At 37.5% G+C, this 20,862-nt stretch overlaps 1 protein-coding gene across 1 annotated transcript in view; it reads right to left on the reverse strand.

Moving 5' to 3' along the window:
- ENPP6 (ectonucleotide pyrophosphatase/phosphodiesterase 6) overlaps window positions 1–20,862 on the reverse strand; it is a 117,379-nt gene that overhangs the window by 29,006 nt on the left and 67,511 nt on the right. The window contains exon 3 of the mRNA XM_042934268.1: window positions 2,854–2,965. Coding sequence (XP_042790202.1) covers window positions 2,854–2,965 — 112 coding nt within the window. The remainder of the gene's footprint in view (window positions 1–2,853; window positions 2,966–20,862) is intronic.

The raw sequence follows: 20,862 nt of genomic DNA on the forward strand, positions 1-20,862 counted from the left end.
ACCATGAGAAACTCATAATTCCTTTGAGTCACACTCTTCTATGAATAAGCTGCTACACGCAAGATGGTCTTAACTGTTCCAGACTGTTCCAGGCTGGACGACTACTGGTCCACAAATGTCACTCCTTTAGTCTACTTTGTAAGAAAGTAACGAGACACGTTCTCAAAACGCACAGGTTGGCTGAAGGAGGCACCTTCTTTTTCTTTGCAAGAGAGCCTAAATCATCTCACTGCCTTCCACAGGCAATAAGCAACGTCTGGAATATTATTTTTCTTCTCTTCCCGCCCCCTCTCATTTCAAGCCCTGACTAGTTTTAGAAGTTGTGGATCTCCACCTTTCCAACCACTATTCCCAGGAGGGTTTCTGGTGGCCCTGTTAACTTTGGCAGTGTGAAGAACCCACAAGAAAACCGCACTGGCCTGAGTCCATCCTGCCCGGGCCTCCACTGCCCAACTCCAGAAGCACCCTTCACATTATAGACTATGCGAATGCCACCCCCTGCAGCTCAAGGCCATTTACGCGGACTACGGTGTGAGTGGTGCCAAGATGAGCAATGTGGTAGCAGGTTACACCAGGTAGAGGCTGAGCCTGGGGCCACTTTCCTAGACTCCAGTTCTTTGCAGCCTCTTGTCTCTAGGGGAGCCCAGTGCCTTTGCTAAACACACACACACACACACAACCACCCCCACCCCCATCTTTCCCCTCTCTAAATGCTGTGCTCTAAGGTAATGATGTTACTCCCCAGCATTCCATGGCTTTGTCATGTTGCCTGAAAAGAAGAAAAGAAAAACTTCTCTAGAAACAAACAGGAACAGAAACTTCTCTGGGAAACAGAGTGCAGGACTGACTCGTCCTGCATTCTGGTGTGCCTCGGGACAAGACACTTTGCTTGAGGGGCCAGCTTGCAGGCCTGGGCTAATCTGAGTCTCTCGTGACTGTGCGACTCTCTACCTGTGAGTCACTGGGTTGTATGCAGTTGGGACCATTCAGCTGTCAAAGCAAAACGAATGTGTAAAAGATTACGCTCCCGTATAGAGTGTTGGGTTATTTGGAGGTCTTCGCGTGTTCACATTCAGCACAGCGACAGGCTGTGGGGGGTGGGTGGGGCGTGGCTAGCATTTCGGATGTGTTGGAAATAGCACGGTGTAGACACAGAGCTGTTCCAGAGTTCTAGCTCTGCTCAGCCGCTGGGCAGGTGGTGCTGTTCGGCTTTGCACAAACTGGGTTGCAACTCGATATTCCAGTTCATCATGTGTGTGGTTTCCAGCCCTTGTGGGCAAGGGAAAGAAAGCAGAGTAGGTAGGAGGCAGAATCATATAACACATATGATTTATAAACCATATGTTGAAGAATATTTATTTAATATTTCATAATATTTATTTAAAGTTCCCAGACCCTGCCCTTTCCCTCTTCCCTCCAGAAAAAAAATCTAAACTTTTAAACTTGTTACATCTCAGTTTTAAAGTATTTCAAACCTATTTCCTCTCCAACCTGTCAGAGCTTGAAACTTCCTGTGCCTCAAAAGACCGTCTTGATGGGTTTCACGGACGTGGAATTATTCAAAGAAGCAACGAAGGCAGGGGTGTTGTTTTCTCCCCGTGTAGTTCCGTGGGGGTGACTGCTCCTCTCTGCCATGGTTAGGTGGTGATGGCAAGAATGGGATTCCTGATCGGTCAACTCTACACCTGGGCAATCTCAGCTCTGGGCCAATTCATGGAGTTAGTGCCAGTGAGCTGTACACAGCACCTAGGATATGCTGGCTCGCGGGGTCTGCAAGCTTGGAACCTGGCTCTTCCTCCTGGGAGAATAAACGTCCCTCCCTGGTCTCCACGCTGATTACTACGGGCCCTCTGCCTTGATCCCACCCAGGAGACTCATTCAACAGCCAAGGGGATCTCAAATCCAGCCCTAGAAGTCCGAGAGCCCCCAGCATCTTTAGCCTCTGGGTTGCTGATTTCTCAAGTAGACCCCACCCGGTCTCCCATCTTGACTTTCACTTCTAGTAGCTTCTGAGACTGACTTGAAGCTTTCTCCTGACCTTTCCTGTTGATCAGTTTCTTTTCTTTTTTTTTTAAGTTTATTTATTTATTTTTGAGAGAGAGAGAGAGTGAGAGAGAGAGAGAGCCTGAGCAGGGGAGGGGCAGAGAAAGGGAGAGAGAGAATCCCAAGCAGGCTCCGTGCTGTCAGCGCAGAGTTCAACGCAGGGCTCAAACTCACGAGTCATGAGATCATGACCTGAGCTGAAATCAAGAGTAGGATGCTTAACCCATTGAGCCACCCAGGTGCCCCTTCTTGTTGAACGGTTTCTCTGATGGACTCTTATGTGCTATTCAGGACAACATTACTTATTTCTACACTTTTAAAGTTCTGTGTCATTGTTCCATGTGGGAGCGGAAGAAAAGGTTCTATGTGCTAATATGCTAATGTGTTTCGTACATTACCAAGAAGAGGGTAGAGTAGGCAATTTTTCCAAATTTATTTCACCACAGATCCTTCCTTTTGGCCAAATAATTATTGATATTTTCTGAAATACAAGTATTCCCTTAAATCTTAATTAGAGAGATGTTGACATTCATTTTGCTTCTCTCTTGTCCATCAACATAAAAAAGAAAGTCCCAAACCCTCGGGGACTTTCTTGCTCCCAATTCAACATTTACATGGAGTGCCCCTACCTAAAATGACTCACTCACAATTATTCTCTGGTAGTAATTAACACTCACCATGCAAGAGGCTCACCACGTTTCTAAGACATTATTCCACCCATGCCAAACCTTCTTAATTCACTTTAGCATTCATTACCAGTCCTGAAAACCATGAAGAACAATGGTATGACTAAGACTTTGGGACACTTACTTGAAGGAGTCAAGAGCATCGCTCACTGCATTGGCAAAATTGATATCCGTTGGGACATTTTTATATTCTAGGCAGTAAGTAGGTCTGACACCAAGAATCTCAACCTCACAGCCTAAGAAGGAAAAAGATGGCAAATGGTTACCTTCTTCAATAATTAAGGTAGGGTTATGAGCCTATTTCAGGAAGCAAACACCATTAGTCAAAATATAAATTTTGTTCATTTTCATGAAATAGAAGAAACTATTGTTGACAGTTGGTGTATATATATATATATATGTATATATATATATACACACACACACACACACACACACACATATATATATACATATATACATATATATATATACATACATATATATATATGTATATATGTATATATATATAAAATTATAAAATTATAGTTAAATTTTGTTTAACTGGAGCAGAGGGTGTCAAAATGCATTCCCAACACTCGTGTCCCATGACAAGGACTAGTAAAATTTCATTGTTTGTCTTTCCCAACTTGAAACAAAAAGTTAATTAGTACACAGAAAGGTCTTAATTAAAATTTTCTATAGGTTTTTCATAACTACTAAGCCTTCTAGCGTGTCTTTGTCCATTCTAGAGTCAAGTTGTAGGTAGTATCTGATTAGTCCAGGAATAATAAAATAAATACTTCACTAGTCCAACTGGACTTAGAGATAGATACTGCACTAAATTAGCAAGGCCTAAAAATCAGTAGGTCAAAGCAAGGATTCTGAGACATGACCTTGCCTCTTCCAAAATGAAGTAAAAGGATTAAGGGCATTCAGACGTTGGAAGCTGCGATGGCCTTAGCTTCATTAACCCCGGTCCCTGGGACAAATAGAAGTAGTTGCTCTGAGAGAGAGACATGAATCTTATTATCAAAATACAGGGCAGGAGAAGGATGAGCCAGCCTCAGTTTTAGTGGAGTTCTATTGGGTACCTACTCTGAACTGGTCACTGTGTTCAGAAACACATAGCAGAAACAAAAATGGGTCAGTCAGCGTCTCCATCCTGGAGCATCCCAGAGTCTAGCGGGAGGAGGCATACAGGAAAACAGCGTAATTTGTGAAGTCTAAAATGACATACACTTGCTGGTGCAGGGCATTTACTTCAGGGATTATTTCTTCCTGGAAGCCTTCCTTGAATCTCCAGGTTGGGCTCGGTCCCATTTGGCCAGTGTGTCCGGGGATGGAGGTAGGGAAGAAAGGGACATCCCAAGCAAAGAGAGTAGCAGAGGCAAAAGTTCAGAGATGAATAACAGTAAGGTGTGCGTGGAGACCTGTATGCAAAAGAAAGTTCCAGACAAGGGGTGTCCAGAGACAAGATGGTGAACATTCTTGTAGCCCAGGGAAAATGATTTTCAAGGTAGAGGTAAGTAAAAGTGGGACAAGTTGGGAGTGTTGGGGAAAGGACTGTCTCTGTCAGGAAATAACCCCACTCCTGGGTATATCTGATGGTTGGTTACAGCTCCCCTTCATTGTTGAGTAAGGTGAATAAGCTAACTCCTGGATTTACAAGAGTAAATCCTGTCCATGGGTTCTTGAAAAAAGTTCAAGAAAGAAATGCCAGTGGGATCTTAACTGGTCATAGCCCTTCAGATATCTGTGTTTCATCTGTTGAAGGCTATTTGTTAGTGTCTATTGTTCTCTCAAAGCTGTTTATTCAACAATGTGCGAGGGCCATTGTTTGTACCTGCTATGTGCTCAGTGTCAGCACTCAGAAGCAAATTAGATACCACCTACCCTTCAAAGCTGTAACAGCCTTATACAGTGTGGTCAGGTACCTGCTTCTGGCACATCTAATACATGGGTGTTATGAGTTTGCAAGTAATGGAATCTTGATCATGGTTTTGGCAGATAAAAAACTGCACACGTTTTTGTGTTCACACATTAATATTAAACAATAAGCATTTTTGTATAATCAATAAGAATTATGTTTGTTAATATTATCAATCATTTTATTGGATTAAAATGAATCTAGACTCGACATTGGTGTAGTATTATAGTTCACCTGAGAAACTGACACTTGCTTTAAGTTAAAGGAGGATACACACAACTTTTTATTGATTAGTTACATGTAGAATTCTATAGTAAAGATAGAATATATGGAAAAGTAGGTCTGCTTTTTAATTTTATTTTTTATTCTTAAAAATTACAATGAATTTTAACTTAGTCCAGAACCATAGCAGCATCTACCAAAGGCCAAGGGTAGGACAGGAGACCTGAGAGAAACTCCCTCCAAGTACACAAACCCTCCATCAAGTGCAAAGAACAGCTCATCAAAGGCTAAAGACAGAACATCGGGGTGGAGAGAGCTCCAAGCTGCAGAAAGCTGAGGACAATGCTGGAGAGAAAAAGAACTCAGTGATTCAAAAAGTAGGCAGCATTGGGACACTGGGTGGCTCAGTCAGTTAAGTGCCCAACTTCGGCTCAGGTCATGATCTCATAGTTCGTGTGTTTGAGCCCCGCGTGGGGCTCTTTGCTGATGGCTCAGAGCCTGGAGCCTGCTTCCGATTCTGTCTCCTTCTCTGCCCCTCCCCCACTTATGCTCTCTTTCTCTCTCTGCTCCTCCCCTGCTTGTGCTCGCTCTCTCAGAAATAAATAAAGAAATGTTAAAAAAAAAAAAAAAGTAGGCAACATAAACTTTCTATGTAAAGAACAGAGAGCTATATACTGGACAAATTCCAAAGCCTGCTAAAGAGATAATCCTTATCTTCCCTCATGACACTTGTAACTAGTGGCAAATTAAATCTAAAGCTTCAAAAACGCCCAGATCCAGCTCAACTACAGATTAGAATGACTTAGCCTCCACTCTAAAGGCCTGACATAGGAAGAGGCATGAACTTTTTCAGGGAAAATATCATTTGCTATTGTTCTTTCTCACACAATGCTTGGCATGTAATAAAAAAAGCATGAGATGTACTAAGAAGCAGTAAAATGTGCGTCATAATTAAGAGAAAAATATTCAACAGAACCAGATCTATAGATGTCAAAAATGTTGGCCAGAAAGGATAAACATAAAAGAAATTTCTTTAAGAGACTATTGACTATATAAAGCAAAATTAAAAACAATATATTACAGGGTTTACAATATGTTTAAGTAAAATAGATGACAATAAGAATATAAAGAGTGTATAAGTGGACCAATGGCATTATAAAATTTAAAAACCCTATTTTCGGGGCGCCTGAGTGGCTCAGTTGGTTGAGTGTCCGACTTCGGCTCAGGTGATGATCTCGCGGCCAGTGAGTTCGAGCCTCGCGTTGGACTCTGTGCTGACAGCTCAGAGCCTGGAGCCTGTTTCAGATTCTGTGTCTCCCTCTCTCTCTGACCCTCCCCCGTTCATACTCTGTCTCTCTCTCTGTCTCAAAAATAAATAAACGTTAAAAAAAAATTAAAAAAAACAACAACTCTATTTTCATTGTAAAGTAACACAATAGTATTTCAAGGTAGAACATGAATAAGTTAAGGATGCATGTTGGTAGAGTAACCATTAGAAAAAAAAAACAATGAAATCTGGAATCAATAGAGAAAATACAATAAAATTCTATAAGTATTCAATTAATGGAAAAGAATACAGGAAATGAACAACAGGAATAAAAACAGTTAAGACAAATTAAAAATAATGCAAACATGGTAGGCTTAAACCCAACCGTATCAATAATCACATCAAATGTAATTGAATTAAACACTTTGTTTAAAAGGCAGAGATGGTCAGACCGGATTAAAAATTAAGACCCAAATATATACAATCTGTAAGAGAAAAAAAATTTAAATATAAATACACTGGGTAAAAAGAAAGGGCTGGAAAAAATTTATACCATGCAACAATAAGTATAAGCAGCTGATACAGTTATACATCAAAATAAATGTTTATAAAATATCAACTGGAGATGAGCAACTGGAAGTTTTATAATTTTCTGCTGGGAGAGTAAAATGATACAGCCACTTTATACACTTGTTCACCAGTTTCCTATAAAGTCAAATATACATTACCCAATGAACCAGCAATTTCGCCCCCTAGGAATTTACATAAGAGGAATGAAAACATATGTCCACAAAACGACTTGTATAGGGGCGCCTGGTGGCTCAGTCGGTTAAGCATCCAACTTTGGTTTAGGTCATGATCTCACCATTAGTGAGTTTGAGCCCCACATTGGGCTGTCTGCTGTCAGCACAGAGACCACTTTGAATCCGCTGTTTCCCTCTCTCTCTTGTCCCTACCCCTCCCTCTCTCTCTCTCTCTCTGTCTCTGTCTCTCAAAAATAAATATTAAAAAAAATTGTATGAAAATGTTCATAGTAGCATTAGTTATAATAACTCCAAACTGGAAATAACCCAAATATACATAACAGGAGAATGGAAAACACTTTTTGATATATTTCTGCTACGAAATACTACTCAACAGTGAAAAGCAATACACCACTGATACATGCCACACAGGGAGTGTAACTCAAAAATCTTACAATGAATGAAAGAAGGCAGACACGAAAGAGTATGTATGGTGTGATTCCACTTACATGAAGCCTGAGAACAGACAAAACAAATCTATGACAATACAAATCAGGAAACATTTGCTTCTGGGGATGGGGAGTGGTTGGCTAGAAGGAGGAATGACTATGGAAACATTTTTTTATCTTGATTTGGGTGGTCGTTACACAGGCACGCAAGTTTGAAAGTGCACCAAACTGTACTTTTATGATCTGCCTATTTTATTGTATGTAAGTTATATCTAAAAAATTAAAGTAATGATACATCTTAATGGAGTAACTTTATTGTGCATAATATTATATTGAGATGTGAACAGTGCTGAATAAAGATGGTATTGGACAAAGATTAATAATAATAAAAATCTATTATGGACTGGCTGCTATGTACCAGTGTTAACGTACTTTAGTTGGTGTAAACCTTACGAACCCTGTAAGCTGATAGGGCCTCCAGTTTACACACAAGGAACTGAGTCAGAAAAGTAAAGAGAGTTGCCCGCTGGCACAGGGCAAGTGTGAGAGAGAGCTAACATTTGAATCTAGTTTTATATGACTCCGAAGCTTTAGGTATTAGTTTAAAATGGTATCTGGCAATTTCACACATACAAGGACAGAAATTATGCTTTCCTTATTGTTTTTTAAAATTTATTTTATTTATGGGGCGCCTGTGTGGCACAGTCGGTTAAGCGTCCGACTTCAGCCAGGTCACGATCTCACGGTCCGTGAGTTCGAGCCCCGCGTCAGGCTCTGGGCTGATGGCTCAGAGCCTGGAGCCTGTTTCCGATTCTGTGTCTCCCTCTTTCTCTGCCCCTCCCCCGTTCATGCTCTGTCTCTCTCTGTCCCAAAAATAAATAAAAAACGTTGAAAAAAAAATTAAAAAAAATAAAAAAAAATTTATTTTATTTATTTATTTTTTTTTAAATGAGAAATTTATTGTCAAATTGGTTTCCATACAACACCCAGTGCTCATCCCAACAGGTGCCCTCCTCAATACCCATCACTCACCCTCCCCTCCCTCCCACCCCCCATCAACCCTCAGTTCGCTCTCAGTTTTTAAGAGTCTCTTATGTTTTGGCTCCCTCCCTCTCTAACTTTTTTTTTCCTTCCCCTCCCCCATGGTCTTCTGTTAAGTTTCTCGGGATCCACGTAAGAGTGAAAACATAAGTCATTCTCTGTATGACTTATTTCACTTAGCATTACACTCTCCATTTCCATCCACGTTGCTACAAAGGGCCATATTTCATTCTTTCTCATTGCCACGTAGTACTACTCCATTGTGTATATAAACCACAATTTCTTTATCCATTCATCAGTTGATGGACATTTAGGCCCTTTCCATAATTTGGCTATTGTTGAAAGTGCTGCTGTAAACATTGGGGTACAAGTGCCCCTATGCATCAGCACTCCTGTATCCCTTGGGTCAATTCCTAGCAGTGCTATTGCTGGGTCATAGAGTAGATCTATTTTTAATTTTTTGAGGAACCTCCACACTGTTTTCCAGAGCAGCTGCACCAGTTTGCATTCCCACCAATAGTGCAAGAGGGTTCCACATCATCTCCAGCATCTATAGTCTCTGCTTTGTTTATTTTAGCCACTCTGACTGGTGTGAGGTGGTATTTCAGTGTGATTTTGATTTGTATTTCCCTGATGAGGAGCGACGTTGAGCATCTTTTCATGTGCCTGTTGGCCCATCTAGATGCCTTCTTTAGAAAACTGTCTATTCATGTTTTCTGCCCATTTCTTCACTGGATTATTTGTTTTTTGGGTGTGGAGTTTGGTGAGTTCTTTATAGATTTTGGATACTAGCCCTTTGTCTGATATGTCATTTACAAAGATCTTTTCTCATTCCGTTGGTTGCCTTTTAGTTTTGTTGATTGTTTCCTTTGCAGTGCAGAAGGTTTTTATCTTCATGAGGTCCCAATAGTTCATTTTGGCTTTTAATTCCTTCGCCTTTGGGAAGGGAATTTTTATTAAGTAAAGTACTTATTTTATCAAGTAAGAAATTGCTGCAGCTAAGGTCACTGAGGTTTTTTCCTGCTTTCTCTTCTAGGGTTTTGATGGTTTCCTGTCTCACACTCAGGTCCTTTATCCATTTTGAGTTTATTTTTGTGAATGGTATAAGAAAGTGGTCTAGTTTCACTCTTCTGCATGTTGCTGTCCAGTTCTCCCAGCACCATTTGTTAAAGAGACTTTTTTCCACTGGATATTCTTTCCTGCTTTGTCAAAGATTAGTTGGCCATACTTCTGTGCGTCCAATTCTGGAGTCTCTGTTCTATTCCATTGGTCTATGTGTCTGTTTTTGTGCCAATACCATGCTGTCTTGATGATTACAGCTTTGTAGTAGAGGCTAAAGTCTGGGATTGTGATGCCTCCTGCTTTGGTCTTCTTCAAAATTACTTTGGCTATTCAGGATCTTTTGTGGTTCCATGCTTTCCTTATTATTAAGATTTACTGACGCTTACTGAGAAATAAGTCAAAATAAATAAATAAATAAACATTTATATTTTAATACTTCATAATGTTGTAAATTTTAGGCTAACATAACACCCTGAGTCACATTTGATCCCTTTCTGCTTGAAGGGACCACGTACAGTTTAAATTTCAATAGAATGAAATTCTTCAAGAATGAAGATGTGGTTTTAAAATAAATAGCAGCAAACAATGAAATGGCAAAATACAGTTAAATCTAAGTAATAAATATTTACTAATGTAGCTATGTGAAAATATTTTATTGGAAAAGGAAGTGCATATTTTTTTAAGTTAATGTAATAATCTGGATCTAAAGTTCTAAATTATGTCAACAAAAATTGGGGGAGAGTTCCAGGGAAGGAAGGCAAAGCATTTTCATTGTTGTTGGAAGAAAGGGACGGGCAATTTATAATGTTTCATTCTAGACACTGATCTAAAGATTGGAATATAAAGCTTGGAAGCTGGGGGCACCTGGGTGGCTCAGTTTGTGAAGCATCCAACTTTGGCTCAGGTCATAATATCGTGGTTTATGAGTTCAAACCCCACTTTGGGCTCTGTGCTGACAGCTCAGAGCGTGGAGCCTTCTTCGGATTCTGTGTTTCCCTCTCTCTCTGCCCCTCCTCTCTCTCTCCTCTCTCTCTCAAAAATAAATAAAACATTTAAAAAAAAGGTTGGAAGTTGTATGTGCATAACTTCCAAATCACTAAAGGAATAAAAAAGAAGCATATAAAAATAATCTAATATCAAAATAGATGAAACATGAAAAAGATTTAAAAAAGGAAATATCCAGGAAGCACTAATACAGAAAGCATAATAAAAGAGAAAAACAAATATATTAGCTTCAAAATAAATGTGAATGGATAAACACTTTTTAAAAAATTTTTGTAATGTTTATTTATTTTTGAGAGAGAGAGAGTGCAAGCAGGGAAGGGTCAGAGAGAGGGAGACACAGAATCTGAAGCAGACTCCAGGCTCCAACTTGTCAGGGCAGAGCCCAATGTGGGGCCCGAACCCACGAACCATGAGATCATGACCCGAGCTGAAGTCGAAAGTTTAACTGACTGAGCCACCCAGGTGCCCCGAATAGATTAAACTCTGAAAGATTGTGAAGATTGAAGCAAGAAACAAAATCCAACTATAAACTACTTAAAAATTTACACTTGAAATAAAATGGCACAGAAAGGTTAGATATAAAAGAGTGAACAAAACCCAACCCCCAACCCAAAAATTAACACCCCAAAGGTAGGTCTCAAAACCCTGAAATAGCTACAAATCTTCATTAACAGTTAAGAATGTGTATGCTTGGGGCCCCTGGATGGCTCAAGCGGTTATCTTCCTTTCTCTGTGTGCCCTTCCCCAGCTCACAGGTACAAGCTCTCTCACTCTCTCTCTCTCAAAATAAACAAACTTAAAAAAAAAAAAAAAGAATGTATGTTTGTTAAGAGGGGAGATCATAAAAGTTCCCATAAGAAAAATATAATTTGTAACTATGTGTGGTGATGGATGTTAGCTAGACTGATTGTGATAATCATTTCACTATATATGTATCAAATCATTCTGTTGTATACCTGAAACTCGAAATTTTACATGTCAATGATATCTCAATAAAAAATAAATAAACATAAAAAAGAATGGGCATGATTGTTTATATATCATTAATATACACAACACACACACAGTAACTAGTCTTGGGAAAATAAAGTGCAAAATTGAAATCTTGGTTGAAGATTTCAATGACAGCTCAAGAAAGAAAGAATAAATGATATCTAAGATATAGCTATATAAAGACATAGAAGATTTGAATGTTAATATCAATAAGCTGGATTCAACAGACAATGAAAATTTTATCTTCTTGTTGTAGAATATTCATTATTATCAAACCTAACAGAAAAACTGACTGTATTTTGGTCCGCAAAGAAAACCTCAATAATTTCCAAACAGCAGAAATTTTATAGGCCACCATGCATATTATCTGACCAGAGGTAATGAAATTAGGAATTAATCATAACAGTTAACTAAAAATAAATCCAACTCCTTGTGAATGAAAAAGAAAAGCCTTATGTAACTTGACATAAAGAGGAAATGAAACCTTCACTGAACCTTCACGCTAGATATTAACCACAGTGAAAATTCTACATTTCAAAGCTTCATGGGATGCGTTTTCATTTAGGTCAGAAGCAGATCAGGAATGTTGCCGTCACCGCTGCAATTTATTACTGTTAGAAAACTTCTTAGCAAGGCAATTAACAAGAAATAGAAATAAATAAGGAGTACTACAAATCAGAAGGCATGCGTGAAGGGTTCATCTATGGGAACATTTTTAAAACTTTTTGTTTGCAACTCGTGGCAAAATACTCATATTTCTTCATGATACAGTACAAAAAACAGACTCACGGCAGAAACAGAAGTTTCACCCAACTATGAACAATGCACACTAATACTTTCTTGTTCTATTCTATTCTAGGTGTTTTTTTTTTTTAATACTGATTAGCAATCCATAAATTGATTTTACTGTCCACTATGGATCAAGACTTGTGTTTGGAAAACACAAGATATGAGCCATGTACCTGAGTATTCCTGAATCCCTCCTGTCCTTTGAGAAGAAGTTTGTTAGGCAATATTCACACAATATTTATTGTATGCATGCTTCGCCTACCAAACCACTTCTAGGAATATATTCTAAGAAAGTTGTATATATAAGCGTCTATATTATGCTGTTATTTATAATATAAGTTAAAAAGCAATTTAGGGGCGCCTGGGTGGCTCTGTCGGTTAAGTGTCTGACTTCGGCTCAGGTCATGATCTCACAGTTTGTGAGTTCGAGCCCCGCGTCAGGGTCTGTGCTGACAGCTCGGAGCCTGGAGCCTGCTTCAGATTCTGTGTCTCCTTCTCTCTCTCTCTGTCCCTCCCCCCACTCGTGGTCTCTGTCTCTCAAAAATAAATAAATGTAAAAAAAAAAAAATTAAAAATAAATAAAGCAATTTAAATGTTTGAAAGTAGAGATGTGGTCAAATTATGGTATATCCATATAATGAAGTACCATGCAGGCATTAAAATCATTATGTCATTTGTATTTACTAGCATAATATTTTAGGTGAAAGGCTAGTAAATAGTATGTAAATGGATGATCTCATTTTTGAAAATATTTAAAGCATATTTGTGTCCAAAAAAAGAGAGGCAATGAATGTAATATGAATGTGGGAAATTAAAATAAGAAAATAAATTGAGTATAAGAAAAGGTAAATTTGGTGGCTGGTTTGGTAGACTTTTGTGGGCTAATTGAAGTCATTCTGAACTCCTTTCTCGCTTTCCATCACTTCACTGTAGAAGGAGGAAAGCCTTCTTATTTCCCCAGAGCCCTTTGTGGCTAGGAATGGTCATGTGACCAGTATCTCAGAAAACTGAGATCTGCTGAGGAGCTGAGGGTGGGAAGCTTTGCTTCCAGATGAAAGATAAAGTGCTTTGCTGGCACTGCCTCTTTCTGTTTTTTCCAGTTTGGAATGCAGGTTGTGATGACACAATCTTTGGGTCACAGAAGCCATCTTGAAACTATGAGGCAACATGTATTTCGTTAAAAAGTAAATATGCGAAAATGTAGCCAAAGGATATAACAATCCTGGGTTTTTTAAATGAGGTTGTTGGGGTGCCTCGGTAGCTTAGTCGGTTAAGCATCTGACTCTTGATTTCAGCTTGGGTCATGATCTCATAGTTCATGAGTTCAAGCCCCAAGTTGGGTTCTGGGCTGACAGTGCAGAGCCTGCTTAGGATTCTCTTTCCCTAGCTCTCTGCCCCTCCCCCACTTGCATGCATTCTCTCTCTCTCTCTCTCTCTCAAAACAAATAAACATTAAAATAAATAATTAAAATGAGGTTAAGCAGATGAACCACACAAAGTATTTCTTGTAACATGATACAAATGAATTCCCATGTGTGTGTCCATTGTTCAGTTAGCTAGATTTTCTATTACTTACAGCAGACAATTCCTGACTCATTCAGAAGGATTGTGGTTGACATTAAATTACTATTGTTTACTGAATTGAACCAAGTTTATTAAAATAAATATGTTATTTTTTTGTAACAGGAAACCAAACAATGAATTTTTTACTGATAACTTCTAATTTAAAGATCAGGACTATATATATACAGTCCTTCTAATATACAGATTAGGACACAAAAATTCTATTGTCTCCCTATCCAGTTTTAAAAAATTATAAACATTCATGTGCATGTTCTTTGATGCACTTAGGCCTGCATTTCTGTTGGAATATGTGTATGAGTAGAATTGCTAGATTTGGGGTATGAATGCCAAAGAGTTTTTCAAAGCTCTTTTATTAGTTGGCTCCCATCAGCTCATTATGAGACTTCCGGTTGCCCCATCCGTGTCACCACTTGGATTTGTCAGGTTTTTTTAATTAACCATTTTCCATTTTGGCAGTTACGCAGAGTTATCTCGTTGCAGTTTTATTTTGCATTTTTCTAAAAAACAATGATGTTGAGTAACTTTACCTATGTTTAGTGACCACTGGAATACCCTGTTATGCTATTTTTTTCCTGTTTAAGGAATACTTTTCTTACCCAAGACCATGAGGATATTCACCTATGTTTTCTTCTAGAAGCTTTATGTTTTACATTTTACAGTTAGATCTACAATCCACCTGGAATTACCTAGAATTAATTTAATGGATAGTGTTAGATAGGAGTCTGGATATATATGTATATGAATATATATATATGTATATATATATATATGAATATATATATATGTATATGAATATATATGTACATATTCAATAGATCTTTCAAAATTTGTTGAAAAGATCATTTTTTGTTACTTCTCTAAAGTGTCTCCCTTGTCATAAATCAGGTATTGACTGTATATTTGTGGGGCTGTTTCAAGAATATCTAACCTTTAGTCTATTTGTCTACTCGTGTAAATACCATTTTGTGTTCATTTTTATAGTTTTAAATGTCTATATTTAATGGAGTAAATCCTCCAGTTTTGTTCATCTGACTTAAGATTGTTTTTGCTATTCCTGATTCTGCATTTCCATATAAATTTCAGAATTGACCTGTCAATTCACACAAATGCATACACACAAACTGTTAGAATTTTGATGGCAACTACACTGAATCTATAGATCAACTTTGGGAAAACTGATATCATATTAAGGCTTCCAATTCATTTACATAACATATTCCTCCACTTTTTAAGGTCTTTTTATATTTTTCTAAATAATTTTCTATGTAAAGTTCTCAAGCCATTTTTGTTAGATTCATTCCTTTATTTTTTGTGTTTTTGATTCTATTGGAAATGATATTGGCTTTTAAATGGCATTTTGTAATTTTTTTTCCTAACATATATAAATACAATAATTTTTAAATATTGACCTTATATCAAAAGACTTATCTCATTAACTCTAAAAGTGAGTGCTTTTGGATTTTTGCAGCAGCAGTCATCTGTGAATAATTACAATTTCTTTTTCTTTTTGTTTTAAAACTTTTACCCCTGACCTCCCCACCACATCTCCTAACTGGATTGGGCCTCTAAATATAATTTTGAATAGAAGTCATGGTAGAAGGCATCCTTATCTCATTACTGAACTCATTTACCAGCAACTATGATCTTTGCTATAAGGTTTTTGGTAGATAGTCTTGATCAGATTAAGGAGGTATTTTACTAGTTTCCCAGGTTTATTCTAGTAAATTCCAGTTCAGTTTACTAAGAATTTTTTATGAATTGTTGATATTTATCAAATAGTTTTTATTTATCTACTGAGATGATCAAATGTGTTTTTTTACTTTTATTCTGTTGCTGCTGTGAATAACATTGAGAGATTTTAAAATATTAAACCTATCTGTTATTCCTGTAATAAACCCAATTTGCTTGACATGTATTATTCTATTTATGTATTGATTGATTCAGTGTATAAATTTCTTGTTTAGAATTTTTATATCTATGTTCCTGAAAAAGGTTATCCTGTAATTTGACTTAAAAATTTTTTTTAAGTTTATTTATTTTGGGGGGGGGGGGAGAGAATCCTAAACAGGTTCCATGTTGTCAGCATGAGCTGGTCATGGGGCCTGATCTCATGAACCATTAACTCATGACCTGAGCCAAAATCAAGTGTCAGACTCTTAACTAATTGAGTCACTCAGGCGCCCCTTGACTTTCTTTTAATATCCTTGCCACATTTTAGTATCAAGCTTATGCTGACTTTGTTATGGATGTGATTTATCATTATATATTCTCTGAAAGAGTTTGTGTAAGATTGGTGTTACTTTTCCCTTACATGTTTGAAAACTTCACTAGTGGAAGCATCTAATACTGGGGCATTCTGCTAAGGAAGGTTTTTAAAGATTTAACTTAAAAATAGATATAGAAGTATTCCAACTTTCAATTTCTTTTTGTCAGTTTTGGTAATTTTTCTCCAGCAATCTGTCTATTTCATTTACATTTTCAAATACATCGGCATAACATTTTTCATAACATTATTTTACTGGCTTTTTAATGTCTGTAGGTTCTAAGTTGATGCCCCCTTTTCCATTTTATTACTGGTTATTTTGTCTCCTCTTTTTATTTCTTGATAAGCCTTGTCAAGATTTCATACATTTTATTAGTTTTTAATTTAATTAAAAACATTTTTTTAATTTACATCCCAATTAGTTAGCATATAGTGCAACAATGATTTCAGGAGTAGATTCCTTAGTGCCCCTTACCCATTTAGCCCATCCCCCCTCCCACAACCCCTCCAGTAACCCTCAGTTTTTTCTTCATATTTATGAGTCTCTTCTGTTTTGTCCCCATCCCTGTTTTTATACTGTTTTTGTTTCCCTTCCCTTATGTTCATCTGTTTTGCCTCTTAAAGTCCTCATATGAGTGAAGTCATATGATTTTTGTCTTTCTCTGACTAATTTCACTTAGCATAATGGAACTGGAGGGTATTATTAGGTTTTTCTTATAAGAACAAATGTGGCTTTATCAATTCTCTCTCTTGTATGTTTGGTTTCTACTTCACTCCTGCTCTTATTTCTTTTTCTCCATGTGATGGAATTTAATTTTCTTTGAGATGGAAACTTAGACTATTGATTTTCAGGCAATATTTTTATCTAATACATGCATATATGAGTATTAATTTCCTTTAAGGCATGAGTTTAGTTGCATTCCATTTATCCTGCTACATTATATGCAGTATTTTCACTAACCTTCCATTCAAGGTATTTCCTATATATTTCCACAGTACCTTCTTCTCCGAATCATGAATTATTTAGAAGTCTCTGATTGTTTTCCAAATATATGAAGATTTAAAATTTTCTTTCTGTTATTGACTATACTTTAATTATACTGTAGTTAGAGAACACATTCTGTATGATTTCACACTTTTCCGATTTGTTGAGAAATGCTTTATGACTAACATATGGTCATTTTTTACAAATGTTCCATGTGCACTTGAGAATAATGTGTATTCATCAGTTGTCGGGTGCAGTGTTCTGGTAATATATCAAGTAGGTAAATATGTCAATTTGTTGTATAAATTTTCTATACCCTTCTAATTTTTTGTTCTCTTATTTTATCAGTTACTGAAAAAGAGGTCTTAAAATCTTTTAATATCATGAATTTACCAATTCTCCTTTGGTTCTGTCAATTTTTGCTATATTTATTTTGAGACTGTACAATTAGTAGCATTACAATTTAGAACTGTTACAGTTTCCTGGTGGATTGAGCCTTATATCAACATGAAGTGTCCTTTATTTTTTTTTAGTTTTTTTTTTTTTTAATGTTTATCCATTTTTTGAGAGACAGAGAGACAGAGCACGAGTGAGGGAGGGGCAGAGAGAGAGGGAGACACAGAACCCGAAGCAGGCTCCAGGCTCTGAGTTCTCAGCACAGAGCCCGACACAGGGCTCAAACTCACAAACTGAGATCATGACCTGAGCTGAAGTCGGACGCTTAACTGACTGAGCCACGCAGGGGTCCCCTGACGTGTTCTTTATTTAAAAAATAGTCTAGGGGTGCCTGGGTGGCTTGGTCGGTTAAGCGTCCGACTTCGGCTCAGGTCATGATCTCACGGTCCGTGAGTTCGAGCCCCGCGTCGGGCTCTGGGCTGACAGCTCAGAGCCTGGAGCCTGTTTCAGATTCTGTGTCTCCCTCTCTCTCTGCCCCTCCCCCATTCATGCTCTGTCTCTCTCTGTCTCAAAAATAAATAATCGTTAAAAAAATAAAAATAAAAAAAAAAATAGTCTAGAGGAGCCTGGGTGGCTCAGTCAGTTAAGCATCCGGCTTTAGCTCAGGTCATGATCTCATGGTTCATGAGTTCAAGTCTTGCATCAGGCTCTGTGGGGACAGCTTAAGGCCTGGAGCCTGCTTCGGATTCTGGGTCTCCCTCTCTCTGCCCCTCCCCTGCTTACACTCTGTCTCTCTCTCTCTCTCTCAAAAATAAATGAACATTAAAATAAAATAAAGATAGTCTAGGTTTTTAGTCTACGTTGACTCATAGTAGTATAGATGCACCAGCTCTCTCTTGGTTAGTTTTTTAAACTCATCTTTTAAAAATGCTATTACTTTAGGGAGGGCAGGGTGGGTGATGGGTATTGAGGAGGGCACCTTTTGGGATGAGCACTGGGTGTTGTATGGAAACCAATTTGACAGTAAATTTCATATATTAAAAAATAAAAAAAAATAAAAAAATAAAAATAAAAATAAAAATGCTATTACTTTAAACTCTTCCACATACTTACATTTAATGTAGGTCTTTTATAAGCAGCATATATCAGTTTTGGTTTTTGTCTTGTCTGATGGTAGTTTTTTTAATGTAAATATCTAAAGTTTCACATAGACAAAAAATGAAAAAAATCATAATTATACAGGTCAATGAATTCCTATGAAGTGAATGCAGCTGTGTAACCAGCACACAGACCAGGAGACAGAACATTACTATCACACACCGGCACCTTCTTGTCCTTATTCTCCCAAGTGTAAACACTATTCTAACATTGTGGCTTAGTTTCACCTGCTTTTGAACTTTATGTAACCAGAAAAACTCAGAGTAATTGGAATTGTAAAATATTAGTAAAAAAGTAAACTTTTACATGTAATGTATTTACTGATATCTTTGTGTTTCAATCAGCCATCTAACTAACTGTCATGTATTCACTATACATTTGATAGTTTTTCTCCCCTTTCTTGATTTCTTTTCGACTAAGTATGGATTATCGTTGTTTGATTTCTCTGCCTTTATTAGCTTGCTATATATATATATATATATATATATATATATATATATATATATATATATATATATATATAAAGTTTATTTATTTTGAGAGTGAGAGGGTGAGTGGGGGAAGAACACAGAGAGAGGGAGAGAGAGAATCCCAAGCAGACTCTGCTGTCAGTGCAGAGCCTGATGTGGGGCTTTTTCTCACAAACTATGAGATCATGACCTGAGTCAAAATCTAGAGTCAGACACTTAACTGACTGAGCCACTCAGGTGCCCCACTATTTATACATTTTAATTAATCTCTTCCTGGCATAGGGCCCTAAATATGACCAAAAAATGGGAATATTGATTTATTGAAGTCTAATACAAATTTGTACTTCTGTAACTTCCCAGAAAATACAAAGACATTTGAATACTTTGAATTTACATTTCTCCCGCCTTCTGTGTTTTTTTGTTGTCATATATTTTAATTCTCTATGGATTTTTAATCCAAATGTTGTTATTATCATTATTATTATTACTATTATTAATTTACTTGACCCTCCATATGTTGTCATCTTCTTCTAGAGAGTAAATGCTTTGCTTGTGATGGCCACCTAGGCTATGGGCAGACCATTTCAATCCACAGTGGGTAAAGATGATTCAAACCTCACCTCTGTCTTTATGAAAGCTTCAGTCCTCAAAAAGTCTACACCCTTGCCCATGTCTAGCTCATTCTTATTGCTGAACTGTTGCCTTTTATCGTCCAACTAAAGTTCTGGGACATTTACTATGTCTCTTCTCCTTGGTGGGCTATGAACTCCAATTTTTGTCACATCCCTCATCCTGTGAATCTGTCAAAAGCTCAGTTCCGTTTACTAGCCTCTCAACTGCTTTTGAGATCAGTATTTCACTAGAGAGGAGACATGGTACCAATTGCCAGATATACCTCCTTCTCTAGGTCTTGATATGTGTCTGATACATTATGCACGTACACATACACCCACAGTCCAGTGGCTTTTCTAATCACTGCTGGAGATAAGAGTTATTTCAAATGCAACTCAGCCTGTCATCGTGCCAAGTGAAACACCAAATTTCAATAAATAATTTTTAAACATAAAAAGTTCCATTTTATTAGAAATGCACCTCACAATGACAGGAATAGGGATGCTTTTAAAAATCAATTTATATATCCATGGATGAATATGACTGATCTCTAGAATAAGACAAGTTCAGAATCCATTCTATTCTCATTTGTTAAGTCGAAGTACTAAGAGACTTGTTCACGTAAATAAGTAGATGGAAATAGACATAGTTTGTTGTACCCATGTCATTTAATTCTTTGAACTGCTGCCTTGCTTGAATGCCAACCTTCACATAGTGACCTACCATCATGAATTTTGAAATAATGTCTCATCTGACAACTCAATTAAGTTTTTCCTAAATAATTTTAAAGCACGCAGAGGAAAATACTTGATTTTTTTTAAGTTTTATTGTTTTATCACTAGATGTATTCACTTTCTCAACACCGACACCCATATTTTGAACTGTCCCTTTATCTGGTACCTGGAGGTTTTCATGTGCCAGAGCAATGCACCTTAGTAAGGTTCTGGATGGCTGAGGGATATTCCTTTCTTAGGTAAAGTATGGAAAGGGCATGTTTTTCATCAAGCCAGTATTTTCAATGCACTTGGAAGTTTAGGATCTTAGAACTGATTTCCTTAAAAGCAACCTTGTCCTTGTAAACCCCTAGGAACCCGACGTGAAGAACCCTGAACTAGGAAACCAAGCAGCAGTAGCTCTGCTCTAAGGAAACTGTAATGTTCTGAAAGCAGCTGGGCATAAAGCGGT

Source organism: Panthera leo, chromosome B1 (genome assembly GCF_018350215.1).
Source record: "Panthera leo isolate Ple1 chromosome B1, P.leo_Ple1_pat1.1, whole genome shotgun sequence".
In the NCBI taxonomy this organism is placed as follows: Eukaryota; Metazoa; Chordata; class Mammalia; order Carnivora; family Felidae; genus Panthera; species Panthera leo.